Source organism: Athene noctua, chromosome 1 (assembly GCF_965140245.1).
Source record: "Athene noctua chromosome 1, bAthNoc1.hap1.1, whole genome shotgun sequence".
In the NCBI taxonomy this organism is placed as follows: Eukaryota; Metazoa; Chordata; class Aves; order Strigiformes; family Strigidae; genus Athene; species Athene noctua.
This window is the reverse complement of record NC_134037.1, coordinates 70,154,668-70,176,708: the sequence shown is the minus strand read 5'-3', so window position 1 is coordinate 70,176,708 and position 22,041 is coordinate 70,154,668. Positions and strand designations below refer to the sequence as shown.

General features: G+C 39.5%; 1 protein-coding gene across 5 annotated transcripts in view; it reads left to right on the top strand.

Moving 5' to 3' along the window:
• ARID1B (AT-rich interaction domain 1B) overlaps positions 1-22,041 on the top strand; it is a 334,209-nt gene that overhangs the window by 244,271 nt on the left and 67,897 nt on the right. For all 5 annotated transcript variants that reach the window (XM_074896513.1, XM_074896515.1, XM_074896516.1 and 2 more), the window contains 2 exons: positions 5,038-5,127; positions 21,167-21,346. In XM_074896513.1, coding sequence (XP_074752614.1) covers positions 5,038-5,127; positions 21,167-21,346 — 270 coding nt within the window. The remainder of the gene's footprint in view (positions 1-5,037; positions 5,128-21,166; positions 21,347-22,041) is intronic.

Here is a 22,041-nt window from a genome sequence, read left to right as displayed (position 1 = left end):
AAGTACCATTGATGCAACAGGAAGCTTAGCTATAATGCATAAATTAAGGAAGAAAATAATCTTTATTCTTAAGGGGTCATAGGCTTTGTAAGATGAAAGAGATAACAAAAACCGCATGACCAGTATCCCTTTGTGCTATCCATAGAAAAATTTCTTTCCTTTGAGGTCATTTGCACCTCACTTCCAATTTCCTGAAAAGCTCATTTAAAATGATCCTGTATAGAAGCCTATTTATGATCTTTCATTTCTGATGTAGGGATCTGAGACCCAGAATGTCCCTTCCGGTCTGTGAGCCTTTACTGTCACATCAACTGTGTGATATAATCCCATTATTTTATCAGACTTCATCTTAATCACTAGGTTTCCTGGACCTCATTATTTCTAAAAGGAAGTTGTTTCAAATTCCAGTAATGGTTTGATTATCATCCTAAACATCGTGCTTTTTTTCCTCCCTGATATTTAGCCGCAAATATATTTTTAAAAAGAAGTCACAAAATCACAGCTTTAGTTTTTGCCATGCTAAATAATACTCGTCCTTTCAGTCTCCTGTTGCATCATGCTGGTAGCTGTTCTTGGTTCCTTTACCTGTTAGCATTCTGCTTAGGCTTTCTGGTTTTGTCTGTGTGAATGCTCACCAGTGACACATCAGTAATGGCATGATGTTTCCTTACCTCTACTGGAAACAATTCTCCTAATTCATCCTAATAATAATTTTTTTTGATTCAGGGTGCCATCAAATGGTTAGTTATAACTGTTTGTAGATTATAACCATTTGTAGGTCAACAAATACAGTCAGATTTTCCTTACTTATCTTCTCCCATTTCTAACTGATAACCCTACAGCTCTTCAGTTGGAAAAGGCCAATTTCTGGTCTGTGACTATCAGTGTCTGCATTTTTATTAATACAACCCAAAAGGTGGTCCAGTTTCTTAGATCATCTTTTGATCATCTTCTGTATTGACTAAGATTCCCTACTTTGTAATCAGCCAGTGTCATTAATTCAACCCTAGCTCTTAACTCCTAAATTAGATTGAGAATTGTCCCAAAGACAGTCCACACGATCTTTAACTTCCGCCTTTCCTCCAGCCTTACATTCCCCTTTCAATAGAGGTCAGTTCCCCACCTTCCTGTTTCCCAGTTCCTCACGTATCTTAAAATTCCTGTGCTGATATCCCTCCTTAACTAGTAATTTCCCAGGGGGAACTTGTTACCACTGAAGTGCTTTCTTGATTCAATTGTTCAGGCACAGTTCTGTGAGATATTGTCCAACTGGTACAAGGTACCAGGGCTGAGCATTCTCCAGTGTCATTACAGTGATGGGGGCAGAGCACCCTCAGCATGTTTCAAAACATTACTGATTTGAGCTGTAATTCATCGGAAGGACCCCTCCTCAGCAGGATATCAAAGGTCTGCTCTTTCTTGCTATGTTGGCTCTAAGGAATTTACTTTTTACACTTTAACTGCAGATTTCATGGCTGTAGTCATAATGCAATCACCATTTAGTACTTTTCTCAATCCATCTTTTCCAAAGATGCAGTGCAGTCTCTCCTGACTCTTATTTCAAGCATAGATTTTCAAGCCCTCATGCAAAATGTTTAAAAGCATTTGTAACATAATTTTTAAAATTAGAAAATCAGCTTACAACTGTGCTATTAAGCATTTTTAAATTCTCTCACCTCTTCAACTATCTTTTTTTTTTTTTCTTTAAATAGCAGACATCATATTAGGTAGGCTGCTGGTTTTGGTAGTTTTACAACTAACTTTACAAGATAGCTATATAAATTTGAATATCCTTTTGCTCCTCTGTTAAATGTAGGTGAAATAACCAGCGTGGCAGCATCTATCCTTTTCACATGCATTATTGTATTTGCTGTGATTTTGCATAATAAAAATGTTGTGAAACATCCATAGTATTCAGTTCGAGTAAGTTTTGACAGGTAGAGTATCTCACCAATGTGTCAACAATACTATACAAAACATGGGAAAAGGTCATCCCTGTTGAAACTTCCATCTGTGTATCATTGAGTCAAAGGAGGCAGTAGTCTGTCAGTGATAAAAGCGGTTGGATTTTTTTTCCCTCTCTTAAATAGCTGTAGAATTTATGTTTAAAAAGAAAAGGTTGTTTTCCTTTTGTAGTTTTCCTTCCCTAATAAAACACAGAAGTCTGTTCATGTATTATTTAAAGTGTCTTCCAAGAATCCCAACTACAATACTGGTTGAAAGAGGGAAGGATTAATATCATTTAAAGGAAAGAAATGGAAGATCTTGAAGGTCATTTCTTTTCATGACAAAGAAACTTAAAAAGCATGGCAGACAGGATCTTCAAAGGTTTGTAAAGTCCTGTCATCAACTCCCAATCAATAGGCGTTAGATACCCAAATTAAGAGTTCAGTTCAAGTCTTCAAAGGTATTTGGGTGCTTAACCTCCTTTTACCTTTCAGATCACTTCTACGGATAAAATGGCAGTTCGACTGAAAACCTTTTGGCTGGATGCTTTCATGTCCAGCACCTGGATAATTTGTTGCACCCACTGATAAATCAGCATAATGGATGCATCTCTTCCAAGTTCGTTACTTGTTAGAATATGGGTAGAGTTGGTCTTGTTTATGAAATCGTTTTCCTTTGTGAAACAAAAATTTTGCTTTAACATATTTTTAATAGAGAAAAAAATCAGAAGTAAACTTTAAAAAGTGAACTAATAAAACAGCGTTACATCATTTCAGTGAATTTGCAAAACTCCTGAGTCTATAATCCTTGAGGATGCAGATGAAAACAATTTCTTTGTAACATATCGAACACACACTGTTCTAGGCTGTGACTTTCCCAGTCCGTGCTTGCACATCTGCTTGTGCAGGATAAGGCCTCTGCTAGATAGCTGAAGTAATGTAAAAAATGTAAATGCAATGTTAAATATGTTAATATAAAAAACTAAAGACAGTGTATAAATGTATTCAAAACATGTTGCCTATCATAGCTCTTCCATGTGCTATTAATGTCTCTCAAAGTTTGCCATGCCTCCACCTAAAGGGGGATCCCACTGGGAGCTGTGTGGTGCAGTCAGGACTACCCCTGACTTTATTACTATTTTTTTAAAGTATTTGTAAAAATCTTAGATGGTTCAGGTCTACTTGAAGTGTTCTGTCTGATAGCAGTGCCTCGGGCATACACAGTAGAAGTGGCAGTGCCCTGTGTTAACATGGAATTGCTGTTTGTTTACAGTCTTGAGTCACTGAATCCTTTCTGTCAAGCAGAAAGCATTTGTTATAATGCAGGCACTTACTGTCTCCACAGCCCGCTCTTGAGTGACATCAAAACATAAGCTGGAATATTATTGTCATATGCCTTAGAGTTCATGAATGGGCCGTAGATCCCAAAGCCTCGGGCACTGAGTGGCATGTTTGGTCTTTTGGAGGAGCAATTCTGCCTCCAGTCCAGCATTTGCATCTCTGAGACAGTTGTCACAGCTGCTCCCAGTAATGTTGACTGTCATGTTTTTTAGTGCAAACGCACCTCATCTGAATAGCTAGTCGGTGGTTATACTCCGTATTTTGTGGATTTTCTTTTTGTTCTTGTATTTATCTGGCCTTTCTGTAGAGTTGGTGCTGAGAGCCAGTTGCTCTGAGGCTGGGAAGCAGACGGGCAGAACAGACATGTTCACTTTCCTCCATTTACGTCCAACTTAGGGCTCTTCATTGCTCTAAAGAGCGAGCAGCCCCTGCTGCACCCTGCCAGCCTGGCTCCCTGTGCCAGGGCCAGCCGTGGCCGTCTTGCTCCTGCCACTGCGGAGGGGCGGCTGCTGAGCAGGAGGAAATGAGTCTCAGCAGGCACAAATCTATTGCTGGTGGTTTTATTCTTTCCATTTCTTTCAAATGGAAAACAATCTGAGCAGTTTCTGAGGATGAGGGGTATAAATCTGTCTGCTGCTATTTATACGGTGCTTGTCACTACAGTGTCTAAATGCTTAAAGTATATATTTGCTGCCTAACCTGAGGTGGTCTTCAAGCAGCTTGGGCTGTCAAGTGCAGGAGCGTCTCGGACCAGCAGCGGAGAGGAGTCCCAGGGGGCATCCTCGTCTCATTCTTACTCCCACTCAAGCTGTGGCAGGTTGGCTGTTGGGCACAAAGCTGTTGGGATGTTGTGGCAGTGCAAGGGTGGTAGTGTGGACTTCCCTGCTTGACACTGTGTTGAGAGGTGACCCAGAGGAGTGACTTTTCATCAGTGCAACAAGCACCTGGTTTACTATCTGGTAATACTGAACAGGAAGATTTTGTGTCCTAAGCCTCACAGACAGCGTTGAGTGCTGTTCGTCTTCGGGTGGGTAGACAGCAGTGGATAAACTGTGTGGGCGTCTTTTGAACAAGACTATAAAAATAGGTCTGTCTGTTCTGGATGGATATTTTAATAAGCAAATATCTTCCTTTGCCTTTATTTGAATAATATACCCCTTTTCTGTCTGAACTCTTTTAAACATGCTTCACTTTCACCACGTGCACCTACATACTATTCTTTATTCCCATATTCTACATGGACATTCTAATAATATTAAAACCACCGATTCATTGAAATACTTTTTTAAACTATTGTTGTTAGTCATTTTTGTATTGACTGAATTTTTCATTGGTAATATTGTTGGCAGCAGTCCCATGTCTGCCTGGCTGGAGGCCAGTTTAAGCTCGGCAGGATGAGCCCTATTGTTCAGCAGACTTGGATTTTGTTAAACTCTCTAACAGAAATATGTGTCAGGAGATTTGCAGCTATAAATTGGATCATGTCGGTGAGGTTGGGAACTCACTCAATACGAAATTGAACATTTCACCATGCCTGTTGCTAAATATGTTTATGCATGTTTTCTCCATGGGTTTCAAAAAAAAGAAAGAAAAAACCTAAAAAAGCTAGACCTGTTGAGCTCTGTATTTACCTTATAGAGCTGGTACTTACTTTGATGTTGAGTGATTGAAAAATGCAGCAAGGCTTGGTTTTGTGCATTGCAATGTTAAAAGCAAGTCTGTTTTCCCTTTTTTTTTCTGTGTGTTACAGGCAGTCAGATGCCACCGCAGCCTCCTGGCAGCCAGTCAGAATCCAGCTCCCACCCTGCCTTGAGCCAGTCACCAATGCCACAGGACCGAGGTTTGTTAGGTGTTGGGGCTTTTTTAGTTGGTGCCAAATGCTGCCTTCGTCTTAAGTTGCACATTAGCAATGTGAGATTTCCTGGTATTTCTTTTCTTTTCCCCGGGAAAATAATGACAGTCCTCATTGTAAAAGGCTCGGGGGGTTTCCTTCTCTGGGGAAAGAGCAACTGAATGCCGGGCTTTACCAAAATATAATTGGAAACAAGGCTTTCTCAAAATACAGTGAATGCCCAGCATATAAAGGCAGTTTGCTGTAAATACTTGAGTTGTGTCCTAGAGAACTGAACTTTTCATTGTCTATCCTGGAATTAAGATGTATAGGATTAGTGCTAGCTACAAGCACTGCAGTTTTGCTACTGTTCTTAAAATTCTCATCTCTGATGTCTTTGCTCGGACGCAATAGCTTGTCCTCTAGCTAGTTCTAGAATAAAAATATCTTTAAATATAAAGGGAAATCAACTATTTAGGTCAAATGGTTCAAAGATTTGGAAATCTTGGAATGGAAAACCTTGCAGGCAACAGCACTGTCCTAAAAGGGTGCTTCCTAGCAAGTGCTTGCAAAAATAAACAGAGGTGGGGTTTTTTTCTTAATGTTACCATTTATAAACTTTAAGCCCTTTTTCTTTCGTCTTCTTCCTCCCTAGCTCATGAAAGATAGTTCACAGCTTTGTTGCGTGGCCATACATACAATCAACTGCTGTAAACTGGGCATCCTGTCCATGCAGTGGTTAACATGTGCCAGTGACAAGCTTGCAAAACAGACACATGATAACTGTGATAAACATGGAGTTATTTATGAAATGCCCCTCCTAAAATGTCTTGCTACCAGAAATATTCCAAGTAGCACCATATGGGGATACCATAAATACTAGAAGTTTTCTCACAGTGAAGCAAGTTGAACTCACAGAATGACAAATTTCTGGGATAGCATCCAGGAGGAACTAAGAGGACTCACAAAGAAGAGGAGAGAGTCTTAATTTTTGCTGGTTTTCTGTGTTGGATGTCCCCTCCTCCAGGAATGCTGATTAATGAGAACATGAAACACAGAATTCCACACTCATCTCATTTGTTATGTTTCCTTTTCAGTCATTCTTTATACATGGTTGTTAGTGCAGGGACTTACTTTCCCCTTAAAATTTTTTTAGAATAATGTACATGTTTGGTAAAAAAAGAATGGCCTTAGTACCCAGTACAAGTATGTGATGCTTTGTGATAGAATGTCACAGGGCAGCAGGAATGGACCAGATTGAGGCTTTGAAGACCCAAGCATCTCAGAAAGATGTGTGCATTTACTGGCACGAATGGGTCTTGGCACAAAATGTTACACTGCCCAGTAATAATTATTTCTGCAGTGTGTGTTCCTCACCTGGCTTTGGGGGATAAGTTAGGCAGGTCTGACAGAGCTGGAAGGGTCGAACCTCACCAATGTTGCTGTAGAACAAAACTGGGGGTCACTGTATGTTTGGAAGAGACAGGGGGGCGTTCAACAGTAAACCAGAGAAGACAGCTGTGGTAACTGGGAAGTCAAACAAGTAAATAACAGTGAGAGAAATAACATTTACAGATTGATTTAGTCTGGTTCTTCCTCTATACAGAGGGGGTGAGAATTGTAGGTGTGTTCTTAGAGAAAATGTGTTTGGGAATGTTGCAATTTTTGCACTTTTCATATGCAAAATCTGGTGTAATACACATGATCCTTGTGACCCAGCTTGTACAAGAAGTCCATTTGTTTCATGCAGCAATAAGAAATTTGTAACTAGCTAGGTCATATTGATTTTGCAGAACATGTTCCCCAAAGCTTCTCTAAAGTCTGTGCTATACGCGCATAAACATGCGTGCATTCCCTTTTGCGCCCTGTCATTGATTAGAGGCTCCTTTGAAATGGAAAACTTCACCTTTTAAAAAGGCTGTTACATTAGTTGATTCCTTTGCTTGCTTGAACTGGTTTCCACTGAACTTGGAAGAAAGGAAGGAGGGGGAGTGATGGGGACTCAAAGGGAAGGTGCTTGTCATTTACTGATAAAAACCTGAGCAGAAAATCGTTGCTGCTAAGGACACCTGATCCATAGGCATCTGTTACAGTAATTTAAACTCTTGGCTTACTGATACACTTTCTCCCAAAAAAGAAAAGAAAAAAAAAAAGAAAATGAAAACAAAAAACCCAGAGACCCTCCATAGGATAAGGTAATGTTGTTTGTTTTAGCACTTTGTATAACATTTCTTTCCTTGTTTAGAGAGAGAACTGAATGAACAAAAGACTACTAATCGTTTCTTGAGCAGAATCCTCTGCTCTCAATACTTGAAAAAAATTCTATATACCAGATATTGTGAAGCTTGATTGACAGGTGGAGTCTGAGCTGTAATGCTTCTGGATGCTAAACCACTGCCTCGAACCATTAAGTTTACACTGATTTATTTTATTATGAAAGTATTTGATTATATTTTACCCTACTTTCCATGGTTACTCAGCACCCAGCTGGGATTTTTATGTTTGCCTGCCTAAGACTATACATCCCCTGTCATACAGTGCAGCATGAAGCAGTGAGCGTATTTTTACATGTACATTCTGGGTGTGGAAGGAGGGGAGTGGTAAAGTATGTGGATACAGTAATAGGAATTTCTTGCAGGATTGGATTTTTTGTGCTCTTTAGCTTGCTTCTTGTGTAGCTTATTATATACTTTCTGTAATAAGTGTAAAAATGCTTACTTTTTAAAAATAATTTTAAATTTTTTCATGTCCTCTCAAGCTGTAGGACATTTGGACCCATGCCAGCATAAATGGAGCATGCTATTCTAGGCAGCCCAGTTTATTCTCATCCCAGAGTCGGTAGCTGGCCCCTATTGTTTGATGCCAAATCAATGAAGCTTTTTCAGTTGTACCAACACACATTGTCTTCCTAGGCAATAAGAAATAGCATGTACTTTTATGTGCATAATCTGTGTCTCAGCTCACATGACATTGAAAGTACTGAGACTTGAAGTAAGTCCCATACACCTTAATGGACTGTCAGAGCCAGAGAGCTCTGGGGACAGAGGGAGGAGTATGTGTGGGACTGGAGTCAGAAGTCTCTTGGAGAAGCAGGAGTGGTCATGGCTGCTCACCTGCATGTGCATTTAACTGCTGCTGAATCACAGCAATTGCCATTACTTGGGGATACCACATGAAAATGTAGTCACGACTAATTAAGGTAGTCATTGAAACTTGCTGTGTTTTGGGCGAAAATGGGATGCATGTTTTGCTGTTTGTTTCTGATACAGCTACTCCAGACTTTTTACTGTGATCAAAAGCAGGGTTTTGATTTTTCACGTTCATTGAAGTCAAAGCTTTTTATAAACTTTAGTTATATCAGCCCCCAGAGGTAGGGCAGTGGTGATACCACAGCTGTCATAACCATTTGGCAAATAATTGAGGTACACAGTTGCTTGAGGTCCCTATATTGAGCTATACCTACTTACCTCATCTGTTTGGGTTTTGGAAGCCACACTTTGAGGATGTGCTTAGTGGCCAGAACTGCTCAGTGGGTTAGAAGTTATTTGTATGGATCAAATAGAAACCCAGCGTATCAAAGTTGACCCGTTAAATCGGTTTCTTGAAGCTGCAGTGTGAAAAAGAAGCCTTTCGTCCTGACCATTAGCTTATACTCCCTCTCTTTATTTTGTAATGTAATGGAGATGGCTGTCTGTATATGAATGCTCACCAGTGCGGACACTAATAGGAGAATATGTGTCACAATAATGTTGAAATAGGCACTTTTACCCCTGCAGAAATGAATGGCTCCTTACCTAATTTTGAAAAAGCTTAGAAAACTTACCTACTTTTAAGTACTATTATTCATGCTTATGCAGTTGGGTATGTACACGTCAAGTTTCAGTCTTGTATTAAAATAGTGAATTGGGAGCTCCTGAAAACCATTGAATTTAATGGAAACACTTAATGACTTCACATTATTACTCTAGCAAGCACTCTCATAATGGGGATACTTAAAGAAGCCTTATTTATTAGTGCAAATGTATATGGGTCAGAATTAATTTTTAAAAAATCTTTAATTGTTTTCCCCTTATAATTTTCACAGCGGTACGTAGTTAAATATTCATGATAATGCTGATGATATGCTAAAGGTCTGAAATAGATCTGGAGTCTCAAAATCAACACAGGTTATTTAACCCTTTTCATCTAATGCACCATTGGGGACTTGCTCATTGAAATCCCAGAGCGCTGGAATAATTAGAAGATAGTAATGAGGATTTAATTAGTCCTTGAGATATGCTGAAATAGGACCACTGAGAACTTTTTCTGTTTGGACATGGATTGCAAGCAGAATTGATGCCGTTGCAGCTGCTGTGATGTGCTGGAAAATGTATTCCGTTGCTGGAGGCAGTTTCATGGCACCATTCTGTGCCTGTCAGATCTATGTGGAAAGTGCCCGGAGTAAGCACCTCCAAAATTGTTGAATAGTAGCCTTCCTCTTCTCCGTCACCTCCTCCCAGTACCTTTCATTTTTCCTTTTTTTTTGTCATTCTTTCTGTTCTAGCTTTATTTCTTCCCGTTGTTGACATGATCCAGCTTTTGAGGATTGTTGTACAGTTGTATGCTCCGTTAAAAACATATCACAGACAGGGAGAGGGAGTAACTAGAAACTGCAGGCTTGTAGGAGTACAGGTGTTATACTAAGCAAAATTCGGATCTTTTTGACATGACTGCTTGTAAGCTTTATCCTCAGATCTAGTCCTTATTTAGTATTAGATCTTCACAGAAGTGATATTTATCAGTAGCTGCAATGTAGTAAATTTAAATAGCTTTTTTGGCAGCCAAGATGTTATCCAGCAAGAGGTAGTAACAGATGGGATGTGATCAGGCATTTTGATGTTCTCTTTGTGCTTCTCTATAAACACTAAGTAGCAACTGAATTCCTGTAACTACAATTTCCTAATTTGCCCATTAGATTTCATATAGGTATTTTTCTTCCCTTTAACTGTTTTCTGGTCATGCTTATTTGTACGGAGTCATCACATAAATTCCACTGTCATGTATTTTCTTCTAACAAAATATAAATGTTTTTGCTTGCATGGAAGACACAGAATACCAATCGGGTGTTTTGCACCTACAGTTCCTGATCAGATTTATGGCTTAATACTGACATTTGATGGTAGAGATTCTTTTCCCTGAAATCTATTTTCTTCTTAAAAAAAGAAACCAGAAGAAAGAAAATAGATCAAAGAATTCTTATTGCAACAACAAAAAAAAAGATACTGTAGTTTGCTTTTAGATCTTAAAAAGACTTTTTCCCTGAGAATACATTTTTTGCTCTCATTTGGGGATTTGGGATCTATTCAGAGCACTGAGGAGCTAGAGAATAAAATGATTCTTGTCATTAAAATTCTTCTGCTTGCCATGTTAACGATGACACCACTTAAGGTTAAATCAGACTTGGTAATAAGTTTACTTGATGTAGACTGAAGTGTTTCAGGCTCTTAAAGAAAGATGCTTGAGACATGCACTGAGTGCAAAGCCACAGGTATGTTTGAGTGCCTCTTCTGCACATAGCATTCTCCAGGTGGGTCAGTGTGGAGGAGCTGAGCTCCAGCTGGTACGCAGGAACTTAGTGCCAGGCTGGGAGGAAATCTTCATGCCCAGAAAACTGAGGTTGGAGGAATTGTGTCGTCAACAACCAGGAAAGTGCATCATATAAGGAGGAAAGGCAGGTTTTAGTTGAAACTGTTGCACTAGCTCTGTAAAACATATTTTTTTAATCTCAAGTCACATGATGAAATAGGAACGTGATACACAGGAACATACAGAAGCTGATCTGTATGTGAAGGCAGAACCACAGAGTAGAGCCATGTGCTAAACTTCTTTGGTGACTCAAAAAGCTGCATTAGTTTGTCAGTTTAGTGAACACTAAATTTATCAACTGTCTTTGAAAAGGGTGAGGCCATCATTGATATTTACCACTGTACTTCGATTATAAAAGTGGAAGTGCACTGAAATGTAGTGTGGTTTGATGAGCGGGTTTTGCAATTTTAATTGAAATTGCACCCAAGACCCCCATTTTTCTACCTGTTTGTATTATTCACTACATCATGTAGCAGTGCACAGGAAAAAAGTTTACGATATGTCTGCTTTGATTAGTAATCAAGATCTTTGGGATAAAAGATTACTGGTTTTTACTGTGAGCTGTGGGAGTGAATAGTTTTGTGTCTGTCTCTCAAGCATTGCAGGAGGACCTGCTCTTCTTGCACAGAAGTATTGGAAATGTTGTTACTCTGCCAAACCAGATTAATTCTTAAAAAAATCAGTTGCCATTTCAGGATGCTGGTTTCGGACTGTACTTGGATTTCAAACATATACCAGCCAGTCTCGGCTTTAAGTTGATCTGATTAGTTGTGGCCTACACTAAATATATAGCAATATTGGCCATCTGCAGGAAGAACCAAAGGGGGAAGGGGTATGATTTACATGTGATAAGCCATGCTGGGAGACAGCAAAACTGCAGAAGTAGGATTTGAAGTAGATAATAATATCTGTACAATCAAAACCCAGAGTCAGGTCTCCCAAGTAAATTTTGTATACTAGCAGCTGGTCATTGCTTTCTTCTTGCTGATGTTAAATCCTGTTATACTTGGTGATGAATCTTTATCTCATTTTTTAAACTAAATTGGGGATTCTCTTTTTGAAATTAGGGAGCAGAATTGAATTATTCTGAGAGAGTTTATATAGTTGCCAGCAGAGAGACTTCTCAATAGAAAAGTTTCCACTGACTTCATTAGGCAGCCATCAGATTCCCTGCCTCTGGGCTCAGGGAGCGAGATAAGCCAGAAGCAGTCACTGATGAAGAACTTGACAAAGTGACAGTCGATGTTCCTGTCACCAGGCTCGATGTAAAGTTACTGGGTGCGATCCCTGTCCCTGGGATGGCTTCGCATCGTGGCCTATAAACTGGGAGCTGCCTGTTCAACAGCACCATCATTTCCAGGACACTCTGCTCCCTTAGTACCTAAGTTAACCTTTTTATAAAGCTTCTCCAAAAATAAAGAACTGATTTAAGACCCTTTATGTCTTTTAAAGTCAATATATAGGGCAGTGAGCTGAAATCTATATGCTGTATATATTAATAGCTAATACTGGATAGTTCCTTCCATCCCAAAGGATCCCAAAAGACTGCAGAATAAACACTCATCAGGGAACAGCTGCAAATTAAAGGAAGGGAAAAATCAGTCAAATCATAAATCATGGTAAAATAAGACCGAGACAAAGGCATTTTGGGACTGAGGACACCACGCTGATTTTGTGTTTTTAAAAAATATTATGATTTATTTTATGTGTGTGCAAGACAGAAAAGACACATTGTATGTATTTTAGTCTTGTCCACAAAATCCATACATATCTCATGGTATTCAATATATTTACTTCATGAAAAGGAAGGTCTGAGTTGATCCATGGAACCTTTGAACAGGAGTCTCCAGGGAGGGTAAATTTTTCAAACCTGAAATTTAGACCATTAAGCCTGTAGGCCTTGCACATTATGCATTGAAAAATGCTGTTCCTTCTTTGCTCTCCTCCGTGATTTTCATAAGTATGCATGTTATTAGGGAAACCTAGACAAATGTTGATTGTATAAAGCAGACAGACTCCTTGGGTTTTTCATGTTACTGCTCAGATTAATTCCAGCAGCCCAAGCTACCTACTGAAACTGAGGATTCACTTCGGGGTCAACTGTGTGGGCAGGGTGGGGTGCTTTTGTGCTGCAATTCACCATTACCCTGATTTTCCAAGCAACATAGTAAAAGCATCTTGTGTAAGGTATCTTACAGTAATAACTTATGTGTAAGATGGTGGATGAGCAATGGTTTTTTTGTTCTGTGTGTGCATCAACATCTCCATAAATGTCTTTCCTTCTCTGCCCTCAATATAGCACTTAAAATTTACATCAGAGAGCATTACGCAAGGTTTGCATTAGGAAAGCTTGGATATTTCTTCCCCAGCTACCATCTGGGTAATCTGTCTGATCCTTCCCCAGATTCTAATTTATCAATGATAGATTATATGAATTTCAAGGCTAGGCAGTAGCAGAGGGAGGTTTAGGGGTGGGAAAAATTTAAACATTATTGCGTGCTATACATAGGCCGGGTTTTGTAATATCAGAGAGAAAAGCAGAGGAGATTCAGCCAGTTAACCTAATAGCACAGCTGGTAAAACACTAGGGGGTCTGGGTTAAAACCTTAGCTAGGTCATTAGTTTCCATCTTCCCCAAAGCTATTCACATTGTGAAGAGAAGCAGTCAGACAAATAAACAGTGAGGAGACTGCAAGATAGATATTAAAGCATAATAAGAAAATACTTTTAAAGAAAAATAAAAACAACCCAGTGCTTTTTCTTAAACAGAACATTGATACTTCTGTGAAAAGGAGAAATACTGCAGTGATCTTTGTATGAAGCCTCAGTTTTGCCAAGGTGATATTTTCCATAACTACTGTTTCACATAGGCAAAGAAGCATCCTTTGTTGAATGGGTGTGAAGAAATGTTGTGGTTGTTCTGCAGATACTAGCAAATGCCAACATGAAAATAAATTGTCCAAGTACCAGAGGGAAACCATGTCACTGTTACTCTGGCCCAGAGAACTTCAGATATTTTTAGTGGCACCCTGATGGACTTGGAGAAGACAACAAGGTTTTATGTGGGCTGAAAAAAGAGATCAATGTAGAAATTAATTTATTTTTTCTTTCATGGTTAGTGGGAAAACAGTAAAGAACTTTCTCCTAAAAACTCTTCAGGACTCTTTTAAAAAAGCAGATTGTGACTGCAGAAAGCAATGGGGATTTAAAAATTTTGGGGGAGTTTTATATGAGTAAAAATCTAACTATCAAGAAGATTATTAGCCTTCTGATTAGAGACTGAAGAATAAGCCTCTTAATTTGTCCTATGTCAGTGGTCTCAGTACATTTTTTTTTATGCTGCTACCCTTCAGTTGCCCAAGTTGCTTGTCAGCAGAAGTGTTCTCTTGATGCCAGGGATATTGGCAAAGATCCAGCGTGTTCAATACCTGAGCATTGCCCATGCCAGTGCTGTGGCTTCGGACACATTAACAGGTTCATACCAGAATCATCCAAAGATGTTGTATTGGTGCAGTGCTGTAATTTAGCAGTGCTAAATATGGATCAGATTCTTGTTTGCCATCTGTTTGTAAAGGTGTTTCATTTCTCTGGGTTTTCTTTTTTTTTTCCTGCCTATTAACTGGTCAGGTATATTGAGAATTAGTATTTGCATCATCTGAATGAGATGACACTGCGAGCTGATCTACTCATGCTCACCAACCCATCACCCTGTAGTGTATGTTTCTAAGTTGGATGTTCCATGTATGACAAACGTAGGTGGTTTCATATGTGCTGTCATCAGTCCAGCTGGGCATGTTTTAGTGAGGCTGGCTTCTGGAAAGTGAGAATAAGAGCTGGAGTATCTTGAATGTAAAGAAATCTTGTGTCTTCTTGCTCTAGAGACCAGTTTTCTTATGCCACCCACATGGTTTCACTTGACTTGGGTTGTATTCTGGTACATGGGTCAAACCTTCCCTGTTTTCTTCATTGATGTTATTTGTTTAGACTTGTATCAAATTTTTGTCTCCCTAGATTTTTTCGAGTATCTAAATCTCTCTCACTGTGTTCTTTTTAATGTGTATTTTAAGTAGCACCTTAGGAAAGTACAATGCCATTCTTTGCCAGTGACAGAAAGTAGTTTACGGCCGGGTAGATCTGGCCCCTCGTAAGCAATGGCTCCTGCAGTCTGTAAGACGCTCATCTCCAGGTTTGACCACACCATTGGAACATGTTTGTTCCAGTACCATTGACAGTCTGTGCAGACAACCTGGTTGCATATTTAGGGTCCTGGTTATCTCTGGCTTATGCAAAGTAACCAACACTTTAATTACTAAAACACTTCATTAACGTGTGTATCTTGTTCAGTTGGATGTTTCCTCGCAGTGCTCTGAGGTGCTGACTGTGGACATGTTTAGATGGGCAAAAACCCAGACACAGTTCACCAGTCCAAAGACTTGCTGAGCTGTCCTTGCCATCTGAGACAGGTGGGCTGAGGAGAATTTCAGTCTAACTGTGATCTTCCTGAGCATCCTGCAGTGCTAACAGGTTGCCAAATTTTAGTATATCCACTGCACAAAATACTGATGTGTGTTTATTAAGCTTTACCCTGCCACTTCTGCCTTGGTGTTGTTTACCCATAGACAAGCTATGTTTGGGAGTCACTGCTTTAGATCCATCTCAATTCTGTTGTATTCTCTGGTGAAAATCCTGAGATAGTAAATACAATCCAAATGGCTGCCTGAGGAAAGGAAGTCTGCCAAAAACTGTGTCATGGGTATGCAAACATTTGCTCTTTTTTCTCAAGGGTACTGGCCAGTGCCTTGCTAACATACCAAGCATTGGAAATTTTTTGTGATTCCCGCCCTCCACCCCGCCAAGTTTTTCCCTTGTAGGTAGTGAAAAGTATCTCTTTTCACTTTTTTTTTTTTTTTTTTTGAGATGATTTGTAAGTAGGGAATTTCATGTTATTTTTCTCTAATTATTTGACATTTAGAGTATGTATCCAGTCTCTTTCTGCTTTTCTCATTCCATGATTTTCAGAGTAATAAATCTTTCTAGCCCCTTCTTTAGCCTTTGCCCTTCAACAAGGAGAACTTCCTTATTCCTTACTCAGAAGGGTTCCTCAGTTGTTTTGGTCCCATGCTCTGTCACTAAGCATGCCTCTCTTGAAAGGGTGATAGCCCGATGTATTTTTTCTTACATAAGTTCTTTTTTTACAAAGTACCATTGCAAGTTGTATCTTTTCTCATTTTTAATTTATCAAATGTGTAATTTAATGATGATCTGCTATCATTGTAAACTCCAAAGTTTTCCTGAGCTTAAAGTGAGTAAGTGTTTTCAGGTTTAATTCATTCATGAAAATCGATGCACTTCTGTCTAAATCAAAAGACCTCTCAGTGACCGTGGGTTAAGTGTCTGCCAGCAGACCATTGCTGTCCACCAGCTGATGTGCAATAACTTGTTATACCCCCTTTGTGTTTGAGCTCCTGCTTTCCTGGAAAGGTTTTTTTCATATTCAAGCCAAGACTTTAAAATATCAAAAGAATCCAATTCAGATTTTACACCAACACCCAGCACATTTGGGTGATAGGAGATAGTATTCAACAAACAGATTATTTTGTATTGGTCAGTGTACAGATATAATTAAGACAACCTTAGTGCGTAATTTTATGAAGCTTTAGTAATTTACTGTTGTTTATCTGTTTTATGTATACACATGCATAGGGAAAACCAAGATTTTAAATGTCTTTACAAAGGCATCATAAATGGTATTAGCTATATGATGTATTTTACCAGATGTTAGTACTGTATAGGACATCAGAGGCTTCATTTCTGTCTTTTCCTTTATCAGAGGAGCAGAAATGCTTCTATCATAACCATCACCCATTTTATGATTTTTTCTCTATATTTTGCTAAAAAGAAAGAAGAAAAATATGCTGCTACCTGCACATTTTTAAACCTTGTATGTATGTTGTATGTGTAGATATGGTGTGCTAATTGTTAATAGTATGCTACTGTTTCATTTACAAAATAAAAAAAGGAAAAGATGGCTCTGCAACTTTAAATTGGGTTTTAATAAAGACAGCCATTCTTTAGGAATGTAAATGTAGTATAAAAATAATTTCTGAATACTTCACTTTATTCAGCCACTCCTGAAGTAGTTTAGTTTTCCAAATTCTGCTCAAGTGGGGTTTTTTGTAAGTAATCTCTTGTGATGTCAAGTAAAGCATCATCTGTACCTCTTTTATCACTAATATTAAGGGAAGGTATTAGATTTGTTTACTGATGAGCATGTTGCCATTGCGGCTTTTAAAGTCTTAACTCATAGCTGTTTCCTAGCAGTTTATTCAAAAGACAAAAAACCCCACTCTGTTGTCAGGGAGATTGACATGTCCGATGTAGTCTGGCTGTTGAATCACTCCACCACCTTTACTCCAGTGCAGCTCTAATGTAAGCCTACTTCCCTTCTTTACAAAAGCAAACTTTATCTTAGATCTAATTTTCTGCAAAGAAAATTTATTTCTTTTTGTATTGGTTATAAAATGAAGTTGAACACTAGGGAAAATGTGTGTAAATAGGGGAAAATGAATGTATGCCAGCTGCTCCCTTTCATTTCTGATAAGATTTCTAGAATTGATGTTGTTTTCTCTTTGTGATGCAAGAATGTTAACGTCTTGACCAGGAACGCCTTTCCTCTCTGAGACATCTGAGCCTTCTGCAAATATTTGAAACACTTCAAACTCATGTACTGATTGATGTCTGAACGTTCACTGAGCTCTCACTGAGGTAGATGAGCATAGACTCCTCTTTGTTATTATGGAATCCACATCACAATAAGGACCTGATCTTACCTTCTCCACATGGCATCTATAGCTGAAATGACTCTTCTGCTCTCTGGAAGGAAGTTGGAACATGTCCTGTTTTAAGGCCATGCTTCAGCATACCATACAGAGAGTGTTACAAGATAATATGGCGCAGATAGTCTTACTGAATTTCAGGCTTTCTTTTCCTTAATTCTTTACCTCTCCATGCTCAAGAGAAGATAGCAAAGCCAACCTTGTTTGAGAGGGATCTCACACCCTCTGGAATGATGAAACTCATGCCTCATGTCAAAAGCTGTTAAGGAGTTTGTTCAATTCTTGTTACATCTCTGTAAACTAAGGCCGGAGCATGGTTATCTCTGCTGTTGAATTACTGACATACCCCCTGACATCTTTTTGACCGAAGCCTGTGAGCACTCCCTGAGCCGCAGCCCAGGGCATGGATAAGGCAGCACAAGGGACTGCACACAGGAGTCATACTGATAAGACTACCAGGACTGAGTGGGAAGGTTTAGCTGGATGGACACAAGCGTGCCACACTGCTCACCAAGCCAGGGAATGGTCCTGGCAAGTTTTATTTATGACTATACACATAGCCACACAGTCTACTCCAAAGCATCAGAAATGGATTAGAAGTTTCCTGAAGATGAGGTCATTTGAGTGGAAAAAATTATTTCACTTATTACGCTAGTCCCTTCAGGAGCCCCTCTGACAACAGCAGAGCTGGGTAGGACTGATGGTCTCCACGTTCTCCATTAGACATCAGTCCATGTTCTCCCTTAGATTCAACACCCAGCAGTCTCTCTGCATCACTACCAAAAATCACTACAACCCATACAAATGATAGCTTTTCAATGTGTCATCCATCCTTGTGGTGTTAAGAAGAGTACTGCCTGTGATAACCGGGCTGAAAAACCTATATCACTAGCACAATGTTTGGAAAGTTATCTCATATAGATTAAAAGGCCCACAGTGAACAGAAAACCCTCACTTCTGTACTAGATATAGGAGTAACTTTACTATCTTTTTAATAAAAAACTTAGTGTGACCAGTATAAAATTTTTCATTTAAATGGATCCCATGAGTGTGATATATATGGTATATGTGTGTTGGGAATGCAAGCATTTATTTCATACAGACATACGATTGTATTAGGTTTCTAAATTAGTTACAGCACTGTCAGCAGAAGACATAGGCTTTGTAATAAGATTTGTGCGCAGAGTGGAACTATTTTAAAAATCAAAGGGTCTGTTTCAAAATAAAGCTAAGTGGAGAAGGTCATACAAGCTTTCCTTTGCAAAGTGTGGTTTTCCAACCGGTACAGACCAGTTTCCAAGCTGCTATTTCGCCCTTAGTTATTTGCTATGCCAATGCATGTGGTCCAGCTTCCTCCAGAGCGGGTGCCAGGCTCTGACTTTGCAGTTCAGGTGTGATCAAATCACTTGTCTTGGGGCTTAAACAAAGATCAGGAAAACTCTGCATATTCTGCCAAACCTTGCAGTTGTTAAAGTTGTAGCACGTTACGGGTTGAGCTGTTCATAGCATGGAAGAACTGGGTACAGGGGCATGCAAGATCATGTCAGGTCCTGGTTTTTCTCCTTACAACCTGTGGCACTGAGCTTGTTCTCTCTCTGACAGGGTTTTAGTGGATGGATAAGTATGCTATATAGCAAAGATGGTGGCTCAAGAACTGTTTACATGTGTTCAGAGTCAAAGCGTGATCTCTGGTAAAGTACACACCAGCTTTTGATTTTACATGGTGGATACTGTCCCCTTCCGTACAGTGCTTTGTCACCAGTGTACAAATGGGGAGGCCAACCTTCAAAAAGGGGGGAAGGTCATTCACCCAGTGTCACCTACTGTGTCAGTATGGATGAGAAACTTACTGGTTTGAGTTCAAGACATGCTTGTTGGAGCTGTGGTCTTCACAGGGAGACTCCTGAGCTGCCTGGTTGTGGGAGCTGTAGCACCTTAGTGTTTTCAGTTATGAGTTTGATCACATGTCTATATGTGGCTTAGAAAATAATTACCTCTTTTCATTAATCAGCCATTGAATATTTGATCTGTGTGATGTTTGATGCTAACCAGTGGGAGGACACCCCAGCCCTTTGGGAGCGTCATCTTTCTGCCACCTCTCCCTCCTCCTGTCACCTCTTTCTGTCTGTCAACACATCTTGTCTTTGCCTCTCTTTCCCCTTTTCTCTTTCTTTCTTTTTCTCATTTTCCCTTCAGAAACTTCCAGTTGTCTCCTCACTGTCAGGAGGTTTTGCTCTTACCTTTCTTCTATTACCTCCCTCATATAAGGAAAGGTGTAATCAGTGCTGCCAGGAGAGGTGTCTCTTGCCTTTCAGCTTCACAACTCCCCACACGCATGCCACTAAAATTAATGGAGAAGAGTGAAAACAGGCACATTTCGTAAATAATGCTTCAGCTCTCTGCTTTCAGCCTCAAAGCACGGGTGCCTGGATGAGTTGCAGGATGGCTGAAATGGAAGCTTGCTTGCGTGTGTTCGCCCGTGGGGCAGCAGCGTGCTGTGCCTCCCGCCTCAGTGGGCACGGCCCAGCCGCCAGCGGCCTCGCTCACAGGCCACCGCTGGCAGCAGAGCAAACACCATCCTTCAGTACAGTCGCGTTCTGCCTCGCAGAGAAATGAGGAGATGGACTTTAATATGCAAGCAGAACAGAAGAAAAAAAGTGGATTTCCTCCAGAAACAAGAAAAAAACCCTTGCTGTCTTCTCGGCACATCCTCTTCAATAGTGAAAGCAGCACTAAAACCTTTCAGGCTAAAATGTTAGAAAACCAGCATCCCTGCATAGATGTTTCCTGGGCAGGATTGCAGAATTTTTCCAAGTTCATGAAAACTTAAAAAACCCTCCCACATAACCCTCTTCTTCTCCCATTTAATAGGCTTAGTTCTGTTCCTTTATATGAAGCTTCTAGATTTTATAACATTTCACTAGGTCTCTTGCTGCAGATTCTGAACCTTAAATTAAATTGGGATTCATTGATACATTTATAAAAAGGGAAAAAGGAGAGGATGCAATACAGGTGTGCTGGGGACAGACCAGAAGAAGGACCTAGAGTACAAATACATACCAAAATGGCTTTTTTTTCTGGCTGGTATGACTAGTCTTTGTATAAAGGGAAATTGTAGCTCTGGACAGTTTGTAGGCAATAGGGGTATTTACAGTGGATTTCTATATGCTGAAGTTACACATTTTGATAGCAACATGTAATTTGGAAGTTATGATACTCCCACCATAGGTCATCAGGCAAATTCTCTACTACTTATTAGGTAATGCAGATAATTGCCTTTATTTTTTTTTTCCTAAAGACTATTTGAATTTTAAAATCAGCAACCATTTATAACTAAGCAAGACTGCCCTGTCTTTCTTCTACAAATACAAGGTTTTGAGCCTTGTTTACAGGTTTTGGTTGTTGAGACATCTTTGCTGACTTGGAGATGTGTTTGTTTCTGTTCATAGGAACAATAGCAGTTTAGTCTGAATTCTTTAGTCTGAAAATAACTAAAGAGGGTTGGGGTTTTTTGATGTTAAAGATTTCTTACGTAAAAAAAAGTTACCTGAATATTAATTCTTGCTTTGGCACTGTCTTCCATTTAGGTTTTATGGCAGGCATACAGAGGAACCCCCAAATGTCACAGTATGGACCTCAGCAAACTGGACCTTCCATGTCACCACACCCCTCACCTGGAGGCCAAGTGCATCCTGGAATCGGTAGCTTTCAGCAGAGTAATTCAAGTGGTACTTATGGGCCTCAGATGAGCCAGTATGGACCACAAGGTAAAATGCTTGCTGGTAATACATATGTTATTTATATATATATATATATTCATAAAATATATATGTATCATGTATGTTAGTAGGTATGCAATTTCTTAAAGAAAAAAGAAGAACTCCGCCTCAAAAAAACGAACAAAACTGTCATCCAGAGGTAGAGCTGTACCTTGTGGAAAAAGCTGCTTCTGTTACTAGCACCTTACTCTGTATAAAAATAGTGACCTTAAACTGAGCAAGAAAATGATGAATCTGTTGCATTGCCAGGGCCATTGTTTAGGAGCCCAAGCATGTCATCTCTGCGATGAGGCTGTGTTTGACCAAGCATGGAATAAGGGTCACAACACTGATCCCAAAATAGGACTTCTTTTCTTAGATGAAATCCCAAGGCCAATCTGAAATTGCATGGTGACTGTGAGGGTTAAAGTCTTCTAACGAGCATAATAATACAGTGGCTACTGTGGGAATATAATATTGAGCTCTAATGCATACGGTTTGTGAATCTTAACTAACCCTTCAGACTGAGATAGACAGTTCCTTTTATTTTGCTTGTTTGACAGAATTGGTGAAGGACTACAACAAAAATATAATACACAGTTTCTGTCCCTGGACAACCTTGAACTTGTCTATTGTTTTGCCTTTAATGGATAACCTTTATAGTATGCATCTGTTTAGGGATTTAATGAAGTTGAAGTCAAATC